Source organism: Bicyclus anynana, chromosome 24, assembly GCF_947172395.1.
Source record: "Bicyclus anynana chromosome 24, ilBicAnyn1.1, whole genome shotgun sequence".
Taxonomy (NCBI): domain Eukaryota; kingdom Metazoa; phylum Arthropoda; class Insecta; order Lepidoptera; family Nymphalidae; genus Bicyclus; species Bicyclus anynana.
Genome location: NC_069106.1, coordinates 7,582,561 through 7,608,005, shown reverse-complemented (window position 1 = coordinate 7,608,005; position 25,445 = coordinate 7,582,561). Strand labels below are relative to the sequence as shown.

At 35.2% G+C, this 25,445-nt stretch overlaps 1 protein-coding gene across 1 annotated transcript in view; it reads left to right on the top strand.

Annotated features, from left to right (window-relative positions):
* Positions 1-12,528, top strand: part of LOC112047854 (muscle segmentation homeobox-like) — a 40,388-nt gene extending 27,860 nt beyond the window's left edge. The window contains exons 2-3 of the mRNA XM_024085124.2: positions 8,450-8,634; positions 9,330-12,528. Coding sequence (XP_023940892.2) covers positions 8,450-8,634; positions 9,330-9,572 — 428 coding nt within the window. The 3' untranslated portion in view covers positions 9,573-12,528. The remainder of the gene's footprint in view (positions 1-8,449; positions 8,635-9,329) is intronic.
* Positions 12,529-25,445: the final 12,917 nt, after the last annotated feature.

The following is a 25,445-nucleotide window of genomic DNA, read 5'->3' as shown; positions in this document are numbered from 1 at the left end:
TTTGCCCGAAGCGGCATAATTGCTGAATCGGCCCATGCCAGTAGTGGGCCATTAAAATAGGGAAAATAGACCAGTAATAATGATGACAACACTGGCCTAATTCATTATCAAAATCTATAATCAAATCGGATCTTAACTAGCACAAAAAGCTTTTTCAACTATAAACCTTTATAAAACCGACAAAATTTAATAGCTCGACTAAACAGAGGCTACAAAAAGTGGAACAAAAAACAAAATGAAATAAAGCCATCAATAGTTTAACAAAACGCTTCCGTATGGTCTATGGTCCACATAAAACTGAACGATCTAAGGGCTTCGTTAGATCGGAAGATAAAAATCACCCTTAATTTATTTTTTTTAATTTGTAAAATACGTTTATTCAGTAGGAAAGTTTATGATAACTTTGAATCACCGATTTAGTAATTTTAGACATTGTAAAGTAGGCTTTATTTTTTTTGTTATAATAGGCAATGATAATTTTAAACTATAGATCAGTTACGTCCCTAAAAATCACCGCAAAAATTGATCCGAATAATGGTTACAAAACTAAGCGCACACATGCACAATTTTGTCTTTAATTTCATTATTTTTATAGTTTTTACACTTTCTGAACACACAACTCGACATAATAAACGATATTTAGGTATTATTCGTTTAAATAACGTTCGTTGTTGACCACAACTAACATTGAGATACGGAAATTTCCTCTTTTGAGCGCCTCATTTTTCATGACCTAGTAACACATCTAACAGTATTTAACATCATTGATAATGTAATAATAATTTTTTTTATTAATTTTTAATAAAGTTTTTTTTTTGTTCATCAATAAAACTAAAAAATTAAACAAAATATTTTGAAGGTGCTCCCTTCCCTCACAAAAAAATATCTTCAGCACAAATGATACGGAACACAAATTTAAATATAAAATAATGTTTAATGTTTGTTTGTCTTTGCCCACACTTTCTATCAAATTGTATAAGCACGTGATTCTTCAGAATAATAATAACAGAGTCTACAAAGAAACGGACGCGGCGAAAAATATTGCCCCTTTTTGTATAAGGAAGCTTGCGAGATATAAATCTCGGATTCGGCTTAATGAAGAGGCAAAAGCAAGTCATTAACAAGTCTCTGATTCCGAACATCCACTACATATATGTGTTTTTTATATAATTCCGAACATCGACAATATATACATACAGGTAGGGTTTTTTTTAATAAGTATTATTTTTTAAAAACGCACATCCTGTATCCAGCCTTCCATACTTAATATTATAAATGTGATAGTAAGTCTATCTGTTACCTTTTCACGGCTGAACCACTTAACCGATTTGGATGAAAGGTAGAATAATTTGATAAATTGTATCTTGGAGCAGAACATACGTTACTTTTTATCCCAGAAAAATCCATAGTTCCCGCAGGATTTGTTGAGTTGGAGGCATGCACCTTCCAACTTTTCAGTTGTGTGCATTTTAAGAAATTAAATATCACATGTCTCAAACGGTGAAGGAAAACATCGTGAGGAAACCTGCATACCAGAGAATTTTCTTAATTCTCTACGTGTGTAAAGTCTGCCATTCCGCATTGGGCTAGCGTGGTGGACTATTGGCCTAACCCCTCTCATTCTGCTCGAGCTCAGCAGTGAGTCGAATATGGGTTGATAACGACTTAAGTAATCACCCTTTTTTGTGATATTTCATTAATGGGAAGAAAAAATACATAAGTACAAACATTTACATTATAAACATGAAAAACACAACCGTTTTTCGTCAATCGGGTAAACACCAAGCCCCACATCTATTAAGATCACATCATAGCGACCCGCCTCTCAAACAAGTAGGTACAGACAACAAAAACGACACGATACTGAACCGTTTAAAACATCGGAATGAATGACATACCGCGCCTCGCACGATTAATGTACAGCCAACACAAAAAGCAAACACACTCATTAATATATCAGCTGTCTTTGTAGCGACACTGGAATAGTACCGTCAGGAGAATATTTAAATTGGTTTCGTTAAGATCAACGCATACTATCGACGCGTATGTTGGATATTTGCATACAATAAAGAAAATAATTATAATTGTTTTGCTTTTGCATATACTGACATGTTTACAAACTGCGTCTATAGAATCGATGTTTTATTGTGTTAAAATTACATGTGTAGGTATTACGATTTATATTTATTTGTGTTAAATATTTTTGATGTGCGAGTTTACCTCGTCCCCATCAAAAAAGACAGACAATTTGTTGGTGAATTTAAGTGAACCAACACAACACAACCAACACAAGTCTAAAGGTCCACTGCTGGCCATTATGCTACTACTACTCTCTAACTATAACTATTATGCCAATCTCTCGAGCCGCTAGCATTCAGCGGATCCCAGTCAGTCGCTTAAAGTCATCGGTTCACCTAGATGGTTGACCAGCACCTTGGGACCCCAACGTCCATAGTCTCTTCTAACTACATGCCACGCCCATTGTTTCTTCAGCTTCGCGTACTCGTTGAGTTACGTCAGTGACCTTGGTTCCTCTGCATATCTCATTTTTGATTCTAGCACGCATAAATATTCTGATAAAAGCTCACTCGATCGCCTCTGAGCCTTCTTATGAGACTTAATAGTAAGTGACTCAGTCTTTTTTTTATTCTTTATAAGTTAGCCCTTGACTACAATCTCCCCTGATGGTAAGTGATGATGCAATCTAAGACGGAAGCGGGCTAACTTGTTAGGAGGAGTATGAATATCCACACCCCTTTCGGTTTCTATACGACATCTTACCGAAACGCTAAATCGCTTGGCGGTACGTCTTTGCCGGTAAGGTGGTAATTAGCCAGGGCCGAAGCCTCCCACCAGCCAAAACACTAGCTAGTCTCGGATCCGAACAAACTAAGCTTTGAAAAAATTATGAAGCTCATCGGTACATATTTGACACGATGAATAGTGAATAGTTGCATGTTAAAATTTAAAACCCGCCGTATTTCTCTCGACACCATTAAGAGACGCGCATAATTCAGATGTAACCATCTGCATCGATATCTCTTTAGACAATTAACACACAAGTAGACGGGAACTGGATATATTTTTAAAAGGCGTTATACTTGTCGTGGATAGTTAAGGAATCCCACAGACTGAAGACATTTTAGGTTTAAAGATAATTAATGTGAACAGTGAACAGCTACACTAATATTCTTATAGCTACAGAACTACACTATACAGCTTGTTTTATAAAAAATGTTTTCCTACTAATAAATTAACTTGTAATTTTAATATTACGTGTCACACACAAATTTAATGGTGTTTATCGAAAGCTTGTAACTAAGCTAATTAAGTGTTTGGCGATTATTCTGCCGTAGAAAATATAAAAAATACCCTGAATTGAGGGTCTGACACTTTTACCTCCACACGCCGCCACTGTTTAAACTCCATAGTTGGACCAACACACTTTTACATGCCTTATATAAAAGGTAATGCCAATTCCCGGCCTGGCCTATACTAATCACCCGGCAATTTACTTATATCTAAAAAATCTTGATAGGTCTACTTTAATAATGAAATCATTACTTTAACAAAAAAAGTTTGCTACAACTTTTTACGGCATTTTAAATTCATCTTTTATTTGTCCTTAACGAGGTTAAGAAGATTTTCGCTCTATTAAAGCTACATACTCGTCACTACTAGCTAGAAATAATATTCCATTTCTTAATTTGCAGATTATAATTTAAGGTTAGTTACAAATATTTATTTAAGAGTACAATCCGGTAAAGAATGGCATGATAATTTCACCACTTATTCGCAAAAAGTCGCAATTGTAACGAAGTCTCGCGCGTGCGGGCTATTTCAGTGTCGGCACTTTGACGTCTAAACGCGACATTAATACACATGAACTTTTTTTCGGCTGTCACATAATTTACTTTTCTGCCGCGTTTTGTGGCCCATTAGCTATTAAGCGACTCGTGTTTGACATCGGGATTAATACGATGAAATCGTTAACCGTTGTGCGACAGTCGTAAGTCTTCCTTTGATATCTTTACTTTGTATTTACTTACTTGCCAATGCACAACTTTAAGCAATGTGTTAAAAAACATTTACTTAGTCGAGGTTACTACACTATTGATGAGTTCCTTAACGACAAAGGTGCTTGGAGGCCATTGGATCAGCTTCCACCTTCACACAGGAAATAAAACTATAAGAAATTGTGATTTAATTGTTATCAAATGTAAATTGTAATACTGTATGACTTTTTCAAAAGAGCAACTGTTGAGTTTCTTGCCGGTATCTTCTCAGCAGAACCTGCCTTCCGAACCGGTGGTAGAATCTTTACAAATAGTCAACTGACGTGTCAAAAGTGCTTGTAAACTGAGCCTACTTGAAATAAATGAATTTTGAATTTTGAATTTATTTTGCGTTTGACTTAAGAGCGCGCAGCGCGTCGGTACGATATGGATACAATCCGAAGCGCAAACGAGACGCCGAATTATGACTTTCACGTGAGTGAAAAGCACGGAGCGATTGACGCGCGACGCAAATTTTATGACGTGAGCGCCAAAACCATTTTTACTTAATTGCAAGTAAATTAAACAACATAACGAAAAACAAAATGGCCATGTTCAAGATATATACCTAATTTTCTATACAAAAAGAAAATTTAAGAAAATAAGTTTGCTTATCCTGAGATTGAAAGCAAAATGTGAGCAAAACATGTATTTTTCAAAAAAATAAACTATCGAGAAAAGTTTTACAAATTGTGTATTTTGTATAGTCATAACGAAGCTAACACTTTGAAATATCATTTACCCAAATATCAGGCTCCTAACTTTTCCAGAATCTGAGATCCAGAACCATTTGTAACCACCAAATTACATATTGCACACTCTTAAGGATGTGGTAGTGCTATTTTTTTTTATTTGCCATATATTTTAAATATGACGAATATTTCTGTTCTCCTACGTTAGTCGGGAAATACTGTGACAGGGTACGACAGTAGTTGAGCGGGCGGGGCTCGAACCACAACCCCTCAGTGATAAGTCCGGCACCTTTACCACTGAGCTATTGATGCTTAATTTGGTTATATCTACATAATTATGATATATTTAGTTATACACATATCCCGCGGGAATCGTGAATTTTTCTTTTATGTGTTGATCAAAGTAGGAACGAACATACTTACACACTCGCATACAAACTTTCACCTTTATTATATTAATGTGATGTGGATATAATTTGTATCCAAATCAAAATTAATAAAAAAAGGCGTAAAATTATTGATTTTCGTCTGTTTGTTTGTTACGAATACACTCCGGAACTAATAAAGCGATTTAAAAATAAATAACCAATGACTACATTGTCGACGAGTAACATAGGCTATATTGTATCCTCGTATTATCTCGAGATGGGAATTAGGTAAAACGTGGGGCGTCCGCTAGTTTATTTGATTTTTTTACACATCACTATCTAGCCTCATGATCTAATAAACAGTTTTCGTTAATTCATCTAATGCCGACGACATTTTATAGGTACTGTAGAGTTGTTACGTGCCTACAAAATCACTGCGAAAAGTGACACCGTTTTTTTCACCTCAGTTTTGACTCGGTAGTGACAGTGAGTGATATTTCGAATATAAAATCTTTGTCTAAATCGGTTTAACCGTGAAAAAGTAACAGACAGACAGACATAAACTTTTGTATTTAATATTAGTATGGATAATCGTACTATTATTTATGTATTAAATTCAAAACAGTGCGAATAGGTCACGCGATTTATTACTTGTTGTGACATGTGTCATATTGTGATTTATTATAATTAGTATATTTTTAATGAACTCCGAAGTCGTTTAAAAAAACATAACTTATTTTAATATTTTCATCATCATTAACAACTCGTATTCGGCTCACTGTTGAGGACGAGTCTCCTCTCAGAATGAGAGGAGTTAGGCTAATAGTCCATCACGCTAACCCAATGCGGATTGACAGACTTTACACACGTAGAGATAAAGAAAATTCTCAGGTATGCAGGTTTCCTCACGATGTTTTCCTTCACCGTTTGAGACACGTGATATTTAATTTCTTTAAATGCACACTTACTGAAAAGTTGGAGCTGCCCCGAACCGGATTCGTACCTACACCCTCATAATTGAAAGCAGGTCATATCCACTGGGCTATCACGGCTGTGTTATTAATTAGGTACCTATTAAGTACTTATTAGTAAATAGTGTGATAATAATCTGATGCTGTGATATATTACAAGTAGATACAGTTATTGCATTTGTGTTATGAATGACTGCTTACGACTTGATTTGCGTAAATCGATTTGGTTATCTCATTATCTATTATAGTGTAAGAGCTATAGCAAAAAAATCCATTCGCCTATACTCCTATTGCATCAACGACGTAACGAAAGACAGAAACACGTAACTAACTAAAATTCAAAAATTCAAAATTCATTTCTTTCAAATAGGCTTACAAACACTATTGAAATGTCAAAAATAACTACATATTAAATACCGGTTCGAAAAGCAGGTTCTGCTGAAAATATACGGCAAAAAACTCAACAGTTGCTCTTTTCTCAGAAGAAAAATAAACTCGGTAAGTATCTTATACTTACTGAATTTTTCTTATTTCTGGGTCTGGCCCAGGATTCGAATCCAGGACGTTACGTATCTATATTAGACATTTTTTTGACATCTTCAAAATATTTCATCCAAAACTCTAACAAATTTTAAACACTTTAAAATGTTGCGTGACAAAACATATGTTTGTTTATATAAATTTATCGTGTTTTAGTAAAAATAAATTTAATTTAATTTTTATTTATTATAATAGATTTTAATAAGTTTACACAAAGGGGTAATTTCAAATAGTCGTAAAAAATTGTTAAAGCATTTTATGTTTTGAGGACACAACCTCTTTGACTATAGAACTTTCTAACGACCATACAATCTATCAACGCATAAGCGTTAATTATTTCCTACATATTAATTAGTTTTTATTGGCAATAAACTGTCTTATCACACTTAAGTCAATTCCCGCGTTACTCATAAAAGATCGAAGTTTTCGTGTTATCTAATTTGTCCCATTAAATTTTTATGATTGACCGGTTTTTTCGAAATTATAAATATATTTATAGCCGATTTAATGATCCATTAAAAAAACTTTATACGTAAATTGTTATACTATCGATTCAATATACGTTTTCCGAAGGAATCTTTATACATGCTTTTATTTAAGTGGGTAAAATCTTGAAAGCTAAATAAAACATTGATTATTCGACATGTTATATGGTATATTATACAGGGTGCTCGAGTATTTCCCATAACTTTAAGGTGTTGATGAGTTCACTTATAAGAGACGAACTGCATAACTAATTTTTTTTTAAACTATTTTTTTTTATGTTTTCATACAAAGTAATTCAAATAATTCCAAATATCCGTGTAACACACGACTTTATCTATCCTTGCATTTATAATACTTAAAACTTGACTATGTCATAATTAAGGTTGCGTCTAAGGTTTATTTACAAATAATAATTACCCCGAAAATATTAATTTTAGAACACCATGTAACTTAAACATTTTTAATTATTTTCCAGTAAATAATATAATCCCAGAGTTATTAAGAAACAACACTCCCCAGCACCCTATATATTATACTGGGTGTATGATGTATTGTAATAATCTATACTTGATAAAGCAGAAGAGTTTGTTTGATTGAACGCACTAATCTCAGGAACTATTGGTCCGATTTAAAAAATTCTTTCAGTGCTAAATAGCCCATTTATCGATGAAGGCTATAGACTATATATTATTCCCGTATTCCTACGGGAACGGGAACCACGCGGGTGAAAACGCGCGGCGTCAGCTAGTATACCATATGGTGTATGCAATCGCAATATATTTGTACTATAATAGTACAAATCGAGGGCACTCTCTCCAATAATGGCGGCTAGAGCTACGGACAGCCATTAGGTCTATTTATTAACTTGTTGGTAAATGCAACAACTCAATAAGCAATGGCACCAAAGCTGCCGCCTTGTTCTAAAGGCGAAGCGATCACTAACGATTGAATAGGGTTGCCACTTTACATATTTATTTTATGAGTTCCCTAATAAGTTGTCATCAACACATATTCGACTCACTGCTGAGCTCGAGTCTCCTCTCAGGATGATAGGGGTAATAGTCTACCACGCTAGCCCAATGCGGATTGACAGACTTCACACACGCATAGAATTAAGAAAAATCTCTGGTATGCAGGTTTCCTCACGATGTTTTCATTCACCGATTGAGACACGTGATATTTAATTTCTTAAAATGCACACAACTCAAAAGTTGATGCATGCGCCAGGTCGGATTAAAACCCATACTCTCCAGAATCGGAAGCAGAGGTCACTGTCACGGCTCTATGATTTTGTTGTTGTTGATATGTAAATAACAACAATTTGTTGTTGTCAACAGACGCCAACGGCGAACCTCCGAAGCTGAAATGCCACCTGCGCAAGCACAAACCCAACAGGAAGCCGCGCACGCCATTCACCGCGCAACAGTTGCGTGCTCTGGAGAGCAAGTTTGTCGACAAACAGTACCTCAGCATTGCTGAAAGGGCGGAGTTCTCGTCGTCTCTTGGACTATCTGAAACTCAGGTATTTGGACTTTAAACATATTTATGAGATAGAAGTAACATAGCTAGAAAGAGCTGCGTAGCCTACGTGGCGCAGTGGTTTGTGTGGTGGACTTACAAGGAGGTCCTGGGTTCGATCCCCGGCTGGGCTGATTGAGGTTTTCTTTTATTACACGTCTGGCTAGTGGGATGCTTCGGTCGTGGCTGACATGACATAGTTCCAGTACGATGTCGTGTAGAAACCGAAAAGAGTGTGGATTTTCATACTCCTAACAAGTTAGCCCGCTTCCATCTTAGATTGCATCATCACTTACCATCAGATAAGTCACTTACCATCACTTACCGTCAGGGCTAACTTATAAAGAAAAAAGAAAAGGATGCGTGCTCAGGGGAGCAAGGTCGTCTCTCAAGACTCACATTTATCAATATCAGTTAATATTAATGGCCCACTGCTAAGTTCGGAAGCTCTCCTCATAGGAAAGGACATTTGGACTTACAACGTTGCCTCAATGCAAAAATAAACAATCTCAGACGTATGGGTGAACTTGCTCTCCGAAGCACGAGGGTGTAACCTTCGTTCTAACTCCATCCGCCGTCTCTTGGACTATAAGAACTGTACGAGTGTTATTAATCATAAAAAAATATAATATAATATATCAAGATTATTTTTATTGTTATCAAGATGTTTTACTTATATTTTTTTTTCTTTGTCAACAGGTCAAAATTTGGTTCCAAAACCGGCGTGCAAAAGCGAAAAGGGTGCAAGAAGCTGAGATTGAGAAGCTCAAAATGGCGCAGTTCACCCGTCACCCACACCACATGTATCCCCACCCACTGCAGCAGTACTTCCCCCACCCTTTGATGGGGAGGCCTTTACCCATGATGCCACCGCATCTGGCCATGCAGGCGTCTGTGCAAGGATCACCCTCACCCAATACACAGCCTAATGGGCAACAGTAAGATAACGAAATCTACAGCAGTTTCACTTCACTCAAATCACAGCATAAAGATATAAATAAACTATGGATCATCCTCACCCAACAATACACAACAGTAAGATAAAATTAAATATGTAAGAGTCACCCTCACAACAGTAATATAAAAATTACTCTACAAAGCCACGAATATTAAGGATCACTGACAACACAGAGCTCAATAAACAACAGCAAGATAAAAGTCAGCGAGGTTCACTCACAGTAAGGAATACTCTAATTCACCTTAACGGTCAACAGTAAGGTGAATTAAAATATTCAAGGATCATCCTCACCCAACACAGTGTAATGGACGACAGTAAGACAAAATTAATTGTTTAAAGCCTCGTGTTTGCGTTCTTTCTTGTCAACAGAATTTTGTGAAAGCATCAGTGTATCCGGAGCTTTAATTTTACCTTTAACTATTGTACACTGCTTTGTCAATCAATCGTTTTAACTGTTAGAGGCGATACAGACGTTCAGTTTTAATTTCTAAAAAACTACAGTTAAAGCTGTCGGACACTACATACGCACAATTTGACTGAAAAGTAAACTGTCCAGTTATAACTGCACGTCTATATAGCACGGTGTTACTCGAACCAATTTTGAGATGATATGAAATAATATTTACGTTTGAATATTTTTGTGTTGTATTTTTTTCCATTTTGTATCTCACATTATGCTAAAGTGACAGCAATAGGTAATAATCATTTGAAAATAATACATAATATCCTAGATTTTGTACAATTTGGTTACCTAAAAAGAGACTGAATTTGATAATTGAAGAAAGTAATTGCAATTTTTGGTTGTGTACAAGTATTTCAATGTTTGTATAAAAAAATTACGTAAAATGTCTTCAATAATGTATTATAATTCATATAATATTAATTGCTTTTAAATTGATGCACGAAAAGTTTAAAAATACTTTATGATATTAAAAATACAGAAATCTCAGTTTTCATTACATAATATTTCTCCGAATTGTAAAAATAAACCACCCTTTTGTGTAAAATAATCTGTAATAAAAAAAAACAATAGATAAATATTGAAAACATTCTCTTGAATAGTTCCTAGATGTTTTAAAACAAATGTTGTGAGTGAGCTTGAAAAAATAATCTGGCAACTGAAATACAAGTATTCTCGAAGTCATAACAAACTCAGTTGAGTATTCAATTTATTATAACCATTACACATTGTCAGTTGTCAGTTATTATTAAGGCAAATGTTTAGCGAAAACAATTAAAATACCACATTACACAACTATATACTCGAATGACAAGAATAATTAAGCTGTTTGTATTCCGTTCAGATTAATAGTTTAAGAGCTGGTGGCCAGAGCTTCGTCTAATCTATACTAATATTTTAAAGATAAAATTTGTGGTATTGTAGGGGGTAGTGGACCTACTAAATCTATTTTGAAAATTCTTATACCATTAGAACGCCCAGCTGGGCCGATGGAAGTTTTCTTAATTGGTCCAAGTTTGGCCGGTGAGAGACTTCGGCCGTGGCTAGTTACCACCATACCGGTAAAGACGTACCGCCGAGTGATTTAACATTCCTGTACGATGTCGTGTAGAACCGAAAGCGGTGTGGATTTTCATCCACCTCCTTACAAGTTGCCCCGCTTCCATCGTATATTGCATCGTCAGTTACCATCAGGTGAGATGGTAGTCAAAAAGAAATATTGAAAGCTGGCGCTCGTTATTCTCTATGGTAGAAGCAGCTGATAAACTGTCAATTCTTATAAAATGACGAAGGAATGAGAAGGACGGCTACTACAAGCTCTTGCTCTATAACAAATAAAGACCAGACAAAACATTAATCAAAATTATGACAAGACAACACTGTTGTAAGTTTGTTCGGTATATAAATAAATACCAAACCGTAGACAGAGAAGTGAATAGACAACTGATTGCAGTACCGTTATAAGTTAAAAAAATATACGATTTTGATATCCTAAAACACTACGCTGGACTATTTTTCACGTATATATTGTAGTTGTAGTTGTAGCTACCACCCTACCGGCAAAGACGTAGCTATCGCCAAGCGAGGTAGCGAGCGTTTCGGTACGATGCCGCATAGAAATCGTCAGAGGTATGGGTAGAATAAACTTGTTTGTACCTCTTTCGAGTAAGCCAGTTTCCATCTTAGGCTGCATCGTCACTTAACATCAGATAAAATCGCATTGAAGGGTTAATTTGTATCAGAATAAAAGAAAAACTTATACTTTGTAACAATTGAAGCTGTAATTTCATTTTCAAAATACGTATATGCTTGAATGTTATTTAAACGGGTACATACCACGATAAAAAGACGAGATTTTTAATGTCGATATAAATAACATTCATAATGAACAACCACGAAATAAGTTTAAAAACACGTTTATGCTTGTATGGAATATTGTTGCCCGTCTTGCACCATATATCGAATATTTACGTATGTTTACATTGATTCTAAGGAAACGCGATGAATGATTACTATCTGTTACTGTCTATTTACTTCTCTGTCTACGTACCAAACTATTACAATGAGTAATGAATTATTGTCAGCAATGATTTCTTTAAATTCCATTAGAATTAGTCTCGGACAAAGATTGATTAATTATTACAATTCCGACGGAAAATGTTTACTCAAAATTTAAAAATGTAAATTATTTTTTTGTAAATATAGTTATAAGGTGTCATAAACATAATAAGATATTTATAGGATTTTGTATTATTTAACGAACTATATAAATATTATTTTATTTTATTATAAAAAAACAACATTTATATTACCAAATCAGTAATGTTACTGCGTGTATAGTTATTATATTTTTTTGTGTTTAGTACAAAATTAACCCGGGAACCAGTTTTCAGGAATATCATTTTCACATTGTAAATAAATAGAATTTATTTGTAAATTGATATTTGTACTTGTGTAGTAAATATATTAAAATTTAATGACATAAATGTTTGGTTTTATTTCAACAGCAGGTACATTGAACCCTATAATATAATTAAAATTTTAAAAATACAAAAAAACAATTTTGAAATTAAAAATTAATTGAAGTGAATAAATGTAACTAAATAAAAAGAAATAAATAAAATAAAAACCCACGTTTTTGAGTTATACCAAGATGGCCCCCATAGAGCAACTATGACATGACAATTGACAGCAAACGTCAAATCGATTACTGCATTGAAAACGTCATCTATCCGCCATATTATTAACCATATTAGTGTTGCATTTCCTGGGAGATTATAAGCATTATTTCAAAAGAATCGTAGATTTGTATAATCAAAAATAGTTAAAAAAAATATTCTTTTTTATTTCCGCCAGGATTCAATGATTGATTCTGGGCTCCTTACAATTTTGGACCATTTCCTTTGAGTTTAAAAACCCAGTAAGTGTTTGCTAAACTTGAAAAATTAAAACACTTGCTAAATTAAAGTAATGATAAGTACATAATGAGGATGGAGTTATACCTATTAGTGGCGATGGATGTAATTTTGACAAAGGTAAGCTGTCCCAAAGAAAAGGAAATTCATATCGCTTGATACAAGTTCCGGTTTATCATACATCCAAATATTCATTCATTATCAACCCATATTCGGCTCACTGCTGACCTCGAGTCTCCTCTCAGAATGAGAGGGGTTAGGCCAATAGTCTACCACGCTGGCCCAATGCGGATTGAAAAAATTCTCTGGTATGCAGGTTTCCTCACTTTGTTTTTCCTTCACCGTTTGAGACACGTGATATTTAATTTTAAAATTTAATCCAACTTTTTAAATGCACACATTTAAAAAGTTGGAGATGCATGCCGCGGAACGGATTCAAACCTACTCCCACCAGAATCGGAGGCAGAGGTCATATCCACTGGGCTATGGCACGGTTCTGCTTGTACCTACTTGTAGAATAGGTAGGTACTCAGCTTTTAGCGATCTCTGTTCTGTGGTAGGTACATAAAGATACATATCGAAAACTGTTTATCAAAAACAGCTCTTGCTGAAGCTAGAAGGGCATTCTATTTCTTTACAGTAGTAACAGAAAAATAGAGCCTAAACGCTATTCCAATCAGTGGTGTGCTTAAGGCTCTTAACTAGGGTAGGCAATGTAGGTACGTACGAATTATACTAAATCGAAAATTCCTTCTCTAATATAGGTTCGTAATGAATTCTGAGGGTAGGCAGTACATTTATGCATCTATGAAGTGCACGCCACTGATTACAATGGAGATCACTACGTATGGATACAGACTACTGCGGTGCTTGGCAGTTTTATGATAAAATTTGATGATTTGATCATACGCCAAACAAGTAAGCCCGTTTCCATCTTCATCATCATCATCATCATCATCATATCAGCCGATGGACGTCCACTGCAGGACATAGGCCTTTTGTAGGGACTTCCATACTCATGATACTGAGCCACCTGCATCCAGCGATTCCCTGCGACTCGTTTGATGTCGTCAGTCCACCTGGTGGGGGGTCGACCAACACTGCCATTTTTCCATCTTAGATTGCAATAACACATAGTACTTACCTACCACCAGATGAGATTGTATTCAAGTGTTAACTTATAAATAATAAATGATTTTTTAAGTTTTATTTGGCGAAATAAACGATTTTTTTAAATAAATACAGACGGAATACCGACAGAATCTCTAACTACAGCACAGTATACAATAGACTACAGTTCGTTTCATGTAGGATGGTGCAGGTGACAGTTCGTTTCACTCATGAAAGTTTGCCGCGATTCACGAATTATCGTGAATGACGTATGACGTTCATAATACGTACCTACCTACGTATCGGGTAGTCACCGTATCCATGCTATCTGAAAAACATTTTAATAAATAACAGCAGTATGAGGTGTACCTAATCCCAAGTCAACGTTTTAGACAGAGTCGCCGGCGCGACGCTAGGCCAAAACACTAATTAATAATTATAATTAATGATAAGTACAGTATCAATTGACGTCATTTTCATTTTTCAGAGCAAACGCAATTGTTATCATAACAATTTCCGATAATACACATAATGTTGTAATAAAGTGGCCACTAATTTAAATAAGCCCATTAAAGTTAATTGTCTGATTGTGAGCGGGGTCGGGTCGCGCGATATGAGATCCCAGACCGCGCCTACAGGGTGCCCCGAATTTATTTTCATTTTATAATTTTAGATTTTGGCTTTGGCCGTGGCTAGTTATCACCCTATCGACAAAGACGTACCGCCAAGTGATTTAGCGTTCCGGTACGATGTCGTGTAGAAACCGAAAAGGGGTGTAGATTTTCATACTCCTCCTTGTTAGGAGTAGCCCGCTTCCATCTTAGACTGCATGATCACTTACCATCAGGTGAGATTGTAGTCAACTTGTAAAGAATAAAAAAAAAATACAGTATATATTCGATACACAAGATATTTATAAATGTATATAGTAACACAACAAAACAGAAAACAATAGTGATATAAGGGAGAATTAATCCAGTGTTAAGTAAAAAACCCTAACATATAACCGAACAACATTTCGCAACAAACTCGCGGACGCCCGCAACTTCGCCCGCGTGGAAATCAATGTAAACTTTCAAGCCCTATTTCATCACTTGTTGAATTTTAAAAACTCTTGAATCACATTATATTTCGTATATTTTTTATGAGTTATGAACAAATTTTTAAAATTGTAACTCTAAAAATTAAGGACTTTCCATACAAACTTTGAACCCCTATTTCACCCCCCTTCTTATTTTATTTAAAATATCCTATAACCTTTTCCGTATTATGGTCTTAAACCGTGCCAAGTTTCATTTGAATTCATTCAGTAGTTTCAGCGTGATGCCCGGCCAAGAAAATCACGTTCAAACAGACAGACAAAAAAACGAAAAAAAATATTTTTGGCTTCAATATCGATTAGGTATGTAATGCCCTCCAATAAAAAATTTCAAAATATCTTCAATGTATAGAATTTGACCTGTTACAGTTTTATTATAAGTAAAGATATAGGTGTTATAATATGTAATGTTCGAGTCAAAAAGCTTAAGCGTTCGGCTCAAGCGTTTAAGGGATCATCAATTTGGGGGGTCGACCAACACTTTGCTCTCCGATGCGGGGTTGCCATTTCAGCACCTTGGGACCCCCTATGACCGTCGGCTCATACAACTATGTGCGCCGCTCATGTAAAAATAAAGATACTTACTTTGTACGTTGTTACCTAAATAAAATCACCCTGTATAATCTTTTTGACTAACAAAGTCAATCAAAAACAATTTTTATCTCAATTATATTAATGGCAATTATAATTTACCTACATCGACGATCTATGGCCTACTTACGAGTATATGATTTAATCAAAATCGATTAATGAGAATACAGTACTATGAGTTTTATTAGCTAAGTGTTTCTATGTAATTTTGTTGTTAACGCAATTGACTTCGTCGTATTGAAACTGATTAATAATTCTGATTGTGATTATAGTGCATGATTATTGTGATTTTTCCACTTATTCTAATAGTAATCATTATCATTATCAATCTACTAGCAGACGCCCGCTACTTCGTCCACGTAAAATCCTACACTTACTTTACCCTTTTTTTTTTCGTTGGGACATACATTTACGCATCCCTCCAGAGGGTATGTGGGATTCACCGAAACTTCGGAATACCCACTAAAACCCAGCGTTTCCGGCTTCGTCCTTTGGTGACATCACAGGATCATTTAGCACATTCTACTGTGATGTCCCGGCGTTTGTCACTATTTATTTATTTTTTATTTAATACTCTTTATTTGTACACCACAAAAAATAAAAGAAAACAAGCAAAACAGAAACATAAGAAAAAGTAGAATACAAAAGGCGGCCTTATCGCTTAGTAGCGATCTCTTCCAGGCAACCTTAGGCTTAGGAACTTATTAGGACAACTGTAGGTGGTGTGTACGTAATAATAATGTACATATACATACATACAAATAACTACACACTAATACATAAACCATAATACACAAATTATACAATAATTATAAATATCATAAAATAAACTAATATATATATAATATCATTATGTCGTATGATAAATATTCTAATAAAATAAAATATGTAACTAGTGACTAAGATAATATGTCTTAACGGATTTTTTAAACATATCAAGGGATTTGGATTTCCGAATGTCGACTGGGAGTGCATTCCATAGCTTAATAGCACGTACAACAAATGAACACTTGTAAAATTTACAATTTCTCTATGTGTCGCCGCCTACCCTGTTCGCCCTACATTAAGGTGGGAGTAGGTGCACATATCGGCGCCTCCTTCTACCCTGCCTCCGCCTGCGTATGAGGGGAGCATCGGCAGCTTCTTCCTTCGCTCTTCAGCCTCTTTCAGACCCATGACAGCTTCACAGAACGACAGCATCACTGTCCAGCACGTTTCACTGCCTATCATGGCGTCAACTACGTCGGACAACGAGACGGCTCTACCAATACACTTACTTTACCCTACATCTAACCTCCCCTACTCTATGCCCACCCACCCCTACCCTACCCTACCCCTACTCTATCCCTTTTTAAACTTTACCCTAAGTATCCTATGTCCGTCTCCTGGTTCTATTACACGAGTGGCAACTCTATCGACGACTGCAGTCAGCGACGTCTCGGCGGCAGTCAACGGCGGTCGACTGCAGTCAGCGACGTCTCGGCAGCAGCCAACGGCAGTCGACTGCAGTCGACGACGTCTCGGCGGCAGGCGACGGCGTCACCGACTGCAGTCGACTCCCGCAGAGGTTCAGCTTACTTGCCGGGATCTAAACGTACTTGAATTAATGAATTTAAGAGCGCGCAGCGCGTCGGTACGATATGGATAAAATTCGAAGCGCAAACGAGACGCCGAATTATGAGTTTCACGTGAGTTTCACGGAGCGATTGACGCGAGACGCAAATTTTATGACGTGAGCGCCAAAACCATTTTTACCTAATTGCAAGTAAATTAAACAACATAACGAAAAACATGGCCATGTTTAAGATATATACCTAATTTTCTATACAAAACAAAAATTTAAGAAAATAAGTTTGCTTTTCCTGAAATTGAAAGCAAAATGTAAGCAAAACATGTATTTTTCAAAAAAATTAACTATCGAGAAAAGTTTTACAAATTGTGTATTTTGTATAGTCATAACGAAGCTTACACTTGGAAATATCATTTACCCAAATATCAGGCTCCTAACTTTTCCAGAATCTGAGATCCAGAACCATTTGTAACCACCAAATTACATATTGCACACTCTTAAATATGAATATAACCGCAAGAACGAGCACTGTGTCCATTTACTGATCTCGTAACATGCCGTCGCGCAAATGTGAAACACTGCCCGCTCCATTACAAACTAATTAATATCAGTATGTCTACACTTAGACTACTGAGATGATAGAAAGAAAGATAGACGTAGTAAATGAAATCATTAGCTGTTCTGTTCAAGTAAACTAAAGTGCATATAAGCACTTACTAATGTATAACTAAGCAGTCACCAATAAACGTTCGAGTTTTCTGGCTGGTGGGCTTCGGCCATGGCTAGTTACCACTCTACCGGCAAGGGCGTACCGCCAAGCGATTTAGCGTTCTGGTACGATGTCATGTAGAAACCGAAAGGAGTGTGGATTTTCATCCTCCTCTTAGCAAGTTAGTCCGCTTCCATCTTAGACTGCATCATCACTTACCGTCAAGTGAGATTGCAGTCAAGGGCTAACTTGTAAAGAATAAAAAATTGAGTGCACATGTACTGTGGTTTAATTTAAAAGCAATACCATTCTGCAAACTAAAGAGAACTTTAAACACTAGGTTTTTTTAGGGTGATTTCAAATAACTGGGGATTTTCAAGTGGATATAGATAGCTATTTACACGATACTAAACCATAATCAAACTTTTTTAGAATGTTTTGATTGTCTGTCATTCAGGTTGTCCGAGCTAACCTCTGTAACGGCTGAACCGTTTTGGACTGGGGCTTCCATTGGAAGATAGATGAGGTTATGGAGCAGCATATATGTTACATTTATTTTAAAAAAATATATGGTTCCAGGATTTGTAAAAAACAAAAATTCGCGCGTAAGAAGTGCATTTATCTTTTTGACTAATTTCGACAATTAATGTTTCTTTTTATTCCTATTCATTTACATTTTTATGAACCTATGGTTTATCGTTTACCTACCTGTAAAGTTTAAATTATTTTTCGTCACTTATTAATTAATAGGTGAAGTTTAGCGTTTTACATAAATTAAAATAAAAGAAGAACTAAGTAGTGTTGAAAGAAAGAAAACCCGTATTAAAATGAGAAAATTTTGTAGCCCGACACAGGACGCGAACTGACCTCGAGATTCCAGACTACGGACTAACCACTTGACCAACAAAGCATTTCTAATATAATTCGTCTATTTACTTTTAGTCTCAGACTCGCAACTGGCAATTACCACGTAATTAAAACTAACTTATTAATTTCGTGTCCGTTGCTCTTAATTGATGGAATTAATCACATTAATCGAGCGTGATTGTTAATTTTCAGGCGACAGGCTCGCTTTGTAGTCGACTTCAGTTTGTTGTGGTGTTACTGGAACGATTCGTGTTAAGAGGACTGTAGACTGTGGTGCGAGATATTCGTATAGCTAGAGTTTATTTTATATAATCGATAACCAAGTTAATTGTAAAAATAGAAATGAAAAAACACAACTTGAAATGATTAAACTGTATTCCAAATATCTTAATACCATAGCTGGGCACCGTTAATCAAATAGTTAACTTCGTTAATCGTTAGTCCGCTACAAAAAAGGTTAGCTTCGTTAAACGTTAAAGCGTTACATGTCAGAAGAATTAACGCAAGTTAACGTTAATCGTTAATCCGTTAATATGACTGGTTAATATTGCATTTTTATATCATTGTGTGAGATCCCCATTGCAAAAATAAAGATGAGCACTGGGGAAAAGTGCCATAATTTGTTTTTAGTTGATTTTATCTATAATTTTAACATAAATATAGTAATTTGTTGATTTCTTTGAAAAAAAAAACTTTCATAATTTCTTACTTGTCTAAACCTGTTAATCACGTCGCGCGGTAAATAGTAAGCATTGGATTAACGATTAACGGACTTCTGCACATTAACGGAAGTTAACGGGTCCGTTAACATTTTTAAAAGTTAACTTAAATGTTAATCCGTTAATCAAAATGTTAACTTCGTTAATTAACGATTAACGGATTAACGATTTAATGCCCAGCTATGCTTAATACTCATTTTTAAACAATCGTTACTTTATTAGATGGATCATACATTAATTAAATTTAACATATCCCCACTTAACATGTCAATTATTTTTACCTAGACAACAACTGTCAACCAAACCTCAGAACAAAGCCATAATCATTAATGAACAACACAGATTACAATATTTATCTCGATAAATGTGTTTTTATATGTTAACTTATGTATTTATAATTATTAACAAGATAGATTAAAGTAGATTGACCAAGTTGAGAGCCGTGATGACCTAATCCAGTGGATATGACCTCTGGCTTTGATTCGGAGGGCGTAGTTTCAAATACGGTCCGAGGAATACATCTTTTCAATTATGTGCATTCATTTTAAGAAATAATGAAATTTAAATATGTAACTTTTTTTTAAATTTTGACGGCCTCCGTAGCGAAGTGGTATGAGTGGCGGATTTGTGTGCGATGACACAAGTTGTATGTTACTCTTTAAAGTTATGCGATCCTGGTACTTTCAATACGATTTTCGTGACGTGGAAATTCTTTCTTTCTTCTTTCTATATCACTCTGCGTTAATTTTTCTTCTATTGTCTTTTATCTATACTTAATATTATAAAGCAGAAGAGTTTGTTTGAACGCGTTAATCTCAGGAGCTACTGGTCCTATTTGAAAAATTCTTTCAGTGTTAGATAGCCCGTTTATCTAGGCTTTAAATTATTGCCGTATTCCTACGGGAGCGTGAACCACGCGGGTAAAGCCGGAGTCAGCTAGTATAACATACTTTTCTTGTCAAGATTCTGCAGCCCAATGTGCAAGGCCCGCGAGGCACGCTCATTACGAGCAATCCGCGCGTGGCGGGCACAGATCTGTCAGCTCGCCAGCATCGTTGCAAGATTGTTTTCTTTTGGCTGCTTTTATGTCAGCTGACTGATTTCTTACGTCACAAATGCATTATCCTACTAATATTATAAACGCGAAAGTTTGTATTGATGTTTGGATGTTTGTTACCCTAATCGCCGCTGCTACTAAAGCGATTTAGATGAAATTAATTATTGTTTTTCATCGTTATGTTTAAGTTTTCTGTGTTTTTTTTTAAAATCAATGTTAACTAATGTTATGTTATGTTAAACTAGTTAGTTTTAATAGTTCTTAATAATTGTCTTTAATAGTTTACGTAAAGTGTTGAACTGTGTGCGTGGCGGCACCTGAACTGGGTCCTAACTGAAAATCAGTGCTGCATACTTTTTTTATTGAGAGTATGCGGCAAAATGCTGAATTGGGGCCTTTTTTTAGGTTTTGCTACATATTACAGGGCATTTTTTAGTGCCCACTGTTTGAGTGAACAGTTAAGCCATAATATGTTATAATTTAGATTTAATGTGATATGTGGCATAACTTAAAAATAAAATATCTTTTCTTTCTTTCTATCTTTCAAATTTGGTATGGAAATAGATTTTACTCTGGATTAAAACATAAGCTACTTTTTATCCCGAAAAAATCCACGGTTTCCCGAGATTTGCGAAAACTGATGGTTTTGATATGAATGTTTGTTGCTCTTTCACGCCTCGACTACTTAACCGAATTAGCTGAAATTTGGTATTGAAATATATTATAGAATAGATTAACACATAAACTACTTTTTATCCCGGAAAAATCCACGGTTTTCGAGGGATTTGTGAAAAACTAAATTCCACGCGGACGAAGTAAATACATATTTTGAATTCGTCCGCTAGTTTTCGTCCCTAAAAAAATGCACGCACTTCGCTATCTATGCAAAAATGACAAGCGTATCAAAATGTCCTCATATGGAAAACAAAGATGTAAATTCATTTTCAGAAAGTGTGTTCAAAGTGTTTCCTCGCAAATGTGTTATAAAACGTCGTATGACATACGTGCGCTTTGATAATTACAGCCTCTGCTTTCTTACTATAGCTCTCGCCTTTGGCTCGAGCTGTAATATCGCCTAGGCTGTATTTTTCAACTTACCGTACTTATAACATAATGTAAAAACAAAACTTGGTAAATAATACATAATTGTGTTAAAGCCCATAAAACGAATGTCCGTTCCACAAACGCCTCGAGATAAACTTCCCAATCACGACATTAATAATGAATGATCATAATTATTTATTACTCCGATCATAATAATTATAATGTAACAATTATTGTTCAGTAAAAGAGACATTTAGATAACTTATCTGTGTATGCGTCCGACAGACATAAATATTTGTGTTAATTGCATATTATTTTTAATATTATTAATAGTTAATGGCATCTAGTGTTTTTGCAACACGCGTTCAATAACAATAATAATATAATAATGTTAATTATAATAATAATAACTCACGATAATGGGTTAACTGTCACATTTCGATTGTATTTTATTTTGAGTTTTATTATCGTATTGTAAATATATTATTGTTATCACTGTAATAAGGCAAGCAGAATGAAAACCCTCTATACTTTAGATAAGTTTCATTCTGCCTCCGCGGCGCAGTGGTATGCGCGGTGGATTTACAAAACGAAGCTCCTGGGTTCGATCCCCGGCTGGGCAGATTGAGATTTTCTTAATTAGTCCAGGTCTGGCTGGTGGGAGGCTTCGGCCGTGGCTAGTTACCACCCTGCAAAGACGTGCCGCCAAGCGATTTAGCGTTCCGGTACGAAGCTGTGTAGAAACCAAAAGAGGTGTGGATTATCATCCTCCTCCTAACAAGTTAGCCCGCTTCCATCTTAGACTGCATCATCACTTAGGTACCATCTGGTGAGATTGTAGTCAAGGGCTAACTTGTAAAGAATAAAAAATAAATAAAAAAAATAGGTACTTATTAAAGTTATAAGACACCTAAACATAAGGTTATACGTCCCGATTTCCCCGGATTTATCTTAGTCTAGTGGAATGTCCAGAGAGCGCCTTTCGGGTTTAAAAAAAATGCAAGTATTGGTGAGTCTAGGGTTAACCGAATAATAAATATAATAATAGGGATAATTTAAGGGTAAAATGGGTCTTTATAACTAAAACGCCGCTCTCTGTCTCTCTCAAAGAGTTTATAAAAGAGATATGTCACTGGCGCGTCACAACTGAGGCGAGCAAAAATTTCAATTATTAGCGAAAGTTCTTTAAACAAATAATACCTAAACATTAAAGGAACTTTAAAAACTATATATAAGTGTACATACATATTTATTTATGTATATTTGTATATTAAACACAAAATTGTGCATGTGTGCGCTCAGAGTAGCTAAATTCTGCTTAGTTTTTGCAGTCATTTTGTAGTAGGCACGTAACATGTATATATTTTATCACAGAATATACATATATTTGTACAAGCTATAATATAAAATGTCGTTGTATACAAATAATCCTGTACGAAATGTCGGAACATTATGGTATCGCTACGGACTTAAAATTAATTTCCCCCTTTAAATAACATGGATAGATATCATGATAATTTTGTAGAAGTTTGTGGTAATCCCTCTGATACATACAACACGACAGGTCTTCGTTTTATAGGTATAGTACAGGAAATCTAGAAAATATGACTGCTAGAATTACCTCAAATAACCTAAATGACATTAAGATTTTGTGAGAGGAACAACTTTCTCATTTGTACTTTAGTTGAAAAATCAATTTCTATACACTAAATGCTGAAAAAAACACATTTCAAGCAACTTCAGCGCCACCTACCTTCCGTATTTAAAGTTGTACAATAGTACCTCAATGACATTAATTGTTATGAGATTGTCATCTATATTTTTAGTCAAATAAACTTAAGAGCGCGCAGCGCGTCGGTACGATATGGATAAAATTCGAAGCGCAAACGAGACGCCAAATTATGACTATCACGTGAGTGAAAAGCACGGAGCAATTGACGCGCGACGCAAATTTTATGACGTGAGCGCCAAAACCATTTTTACCTAATTGCAAGTAAATTAAACAACATTACGAAAAACAAAATGGCCATGTTCAAGATATATACCTAATTTTCTATACAAAACAAAAATTTAACAAAATAAGTTTGCTTTTCCTGAGATTGAAAGCAAAATGTGAGCAAAACATGTATTTTAAAAAAAATAAACTATCGAGAAAAGTTTTACAAATTGTGTATTTTGTATAGTCATAATGAAGCTAACACTTTGAAATATCATTTACCCAAATATCAGGCTCCTAACTTTTCCAGAATCTGAGATCCAGAACCATTTGTAACCACCAAATTACATATTGCACACTCTTAATTGTAATACTCATAGTTTAGGAGAAAAACGCAATCCAACAACTTTTTGAGTTCACACCAAGAGTATATACTCGAGTTAAGCTTGTTGGGTTATTCCCTACCGATGGTTAAAAAATCTCAAATCATGTAATTCTTGTACAAATCTTATACGATTTTTTCTAGATTTCCTGTACTAGTAGGTATCACAATACAATAACTAAATCATAACCACATAATAACTTCTATTCTGGGTCCCACAACCAATGATAGCAGCACCAATAAAACAGTATCTCGCCAATACAACAGTTAGAGATGATTCATTCACTCATTGATGCGTTCGTTGATCATTCATTTCCCTGAAATAGCTTTATCTAGAGGAAGTCATAAAACATTCACTCGGTCTATCACTCTTCGTGTCAACTTGTCTCTTTGACCAAATGTCTTAAACAGGCACTAGAATAGTATCTAGAGAATAGTTTGAATGAGTGTCTAGATCTAGAGCATAGGTTCTCAACTTTATATTAAACGCAAGCTTTTTGGAAAGTCTTATTATTATTATTATTTTTTTATTCTTTACAAGTTAGCCCTTGACTACAATCTCACCTGATGGTAAGTGATGATGCAGTCTAAGATGTAAGCGGGCTAACTTGTTAGGAGGAGTATGAAAATCCACACTCCTTTCGGTTTCTACACGGCATCGTACCGGAACGCTAAATCGCTTGGCGGTACGTCTTTGCCGGTAGGGTGTTAACTAGTTATTATAATGTTAATGAGTATATAAATGTAAAAACCTTGGTTTTAAACTGTATTATACGACTGTGTGCTTAGTTTTAAATAAGTTTGTAAAATGGTGGTAAACAAAAAAAAAGCAAACCTTGGTTGAGTTTGTTGTGGGCTCTTCTCGGACCAAGGTGCGTTTGGAACCCTCGTAACTTTAATTTTAAGTTTTCGACTATTATTACCACCATTAGAATGAATTAAATTATGACATAATATTGAACTTGTGCTTGTAAACTAAGCCTAATTGAAATAAATGAATTTTATTATTATTATTATTTATTATTATCGTACCCACTACCCCCTTTAGGAATGTTTCTTCATTCGAGTCGCCTAATTTCTTCTTCATTATCATTTTTAGACGTGCCTACAAAATCACCATAAAAAATGATCCGAATTTAGCAACTACATTTAGCGCACACACGCAAAATTTTGTGTTTACTTACATTACATATTTATAGTTAGGTACTTCCTGAACACACAACTCGACATTGTGGACAATTTTTAGGTAAGTATTATTTACTAGCTCACCCCGCGCGGTTTCAACCGCGTGGTTCCCGTTCCCGTTGGAATACGGGGATAATAATATATAGCTTATAGCCTTCTTCGATAAATGGGATATCTAACAGTGAAAGAATTTTTCAAATCGGACCAGTAGTT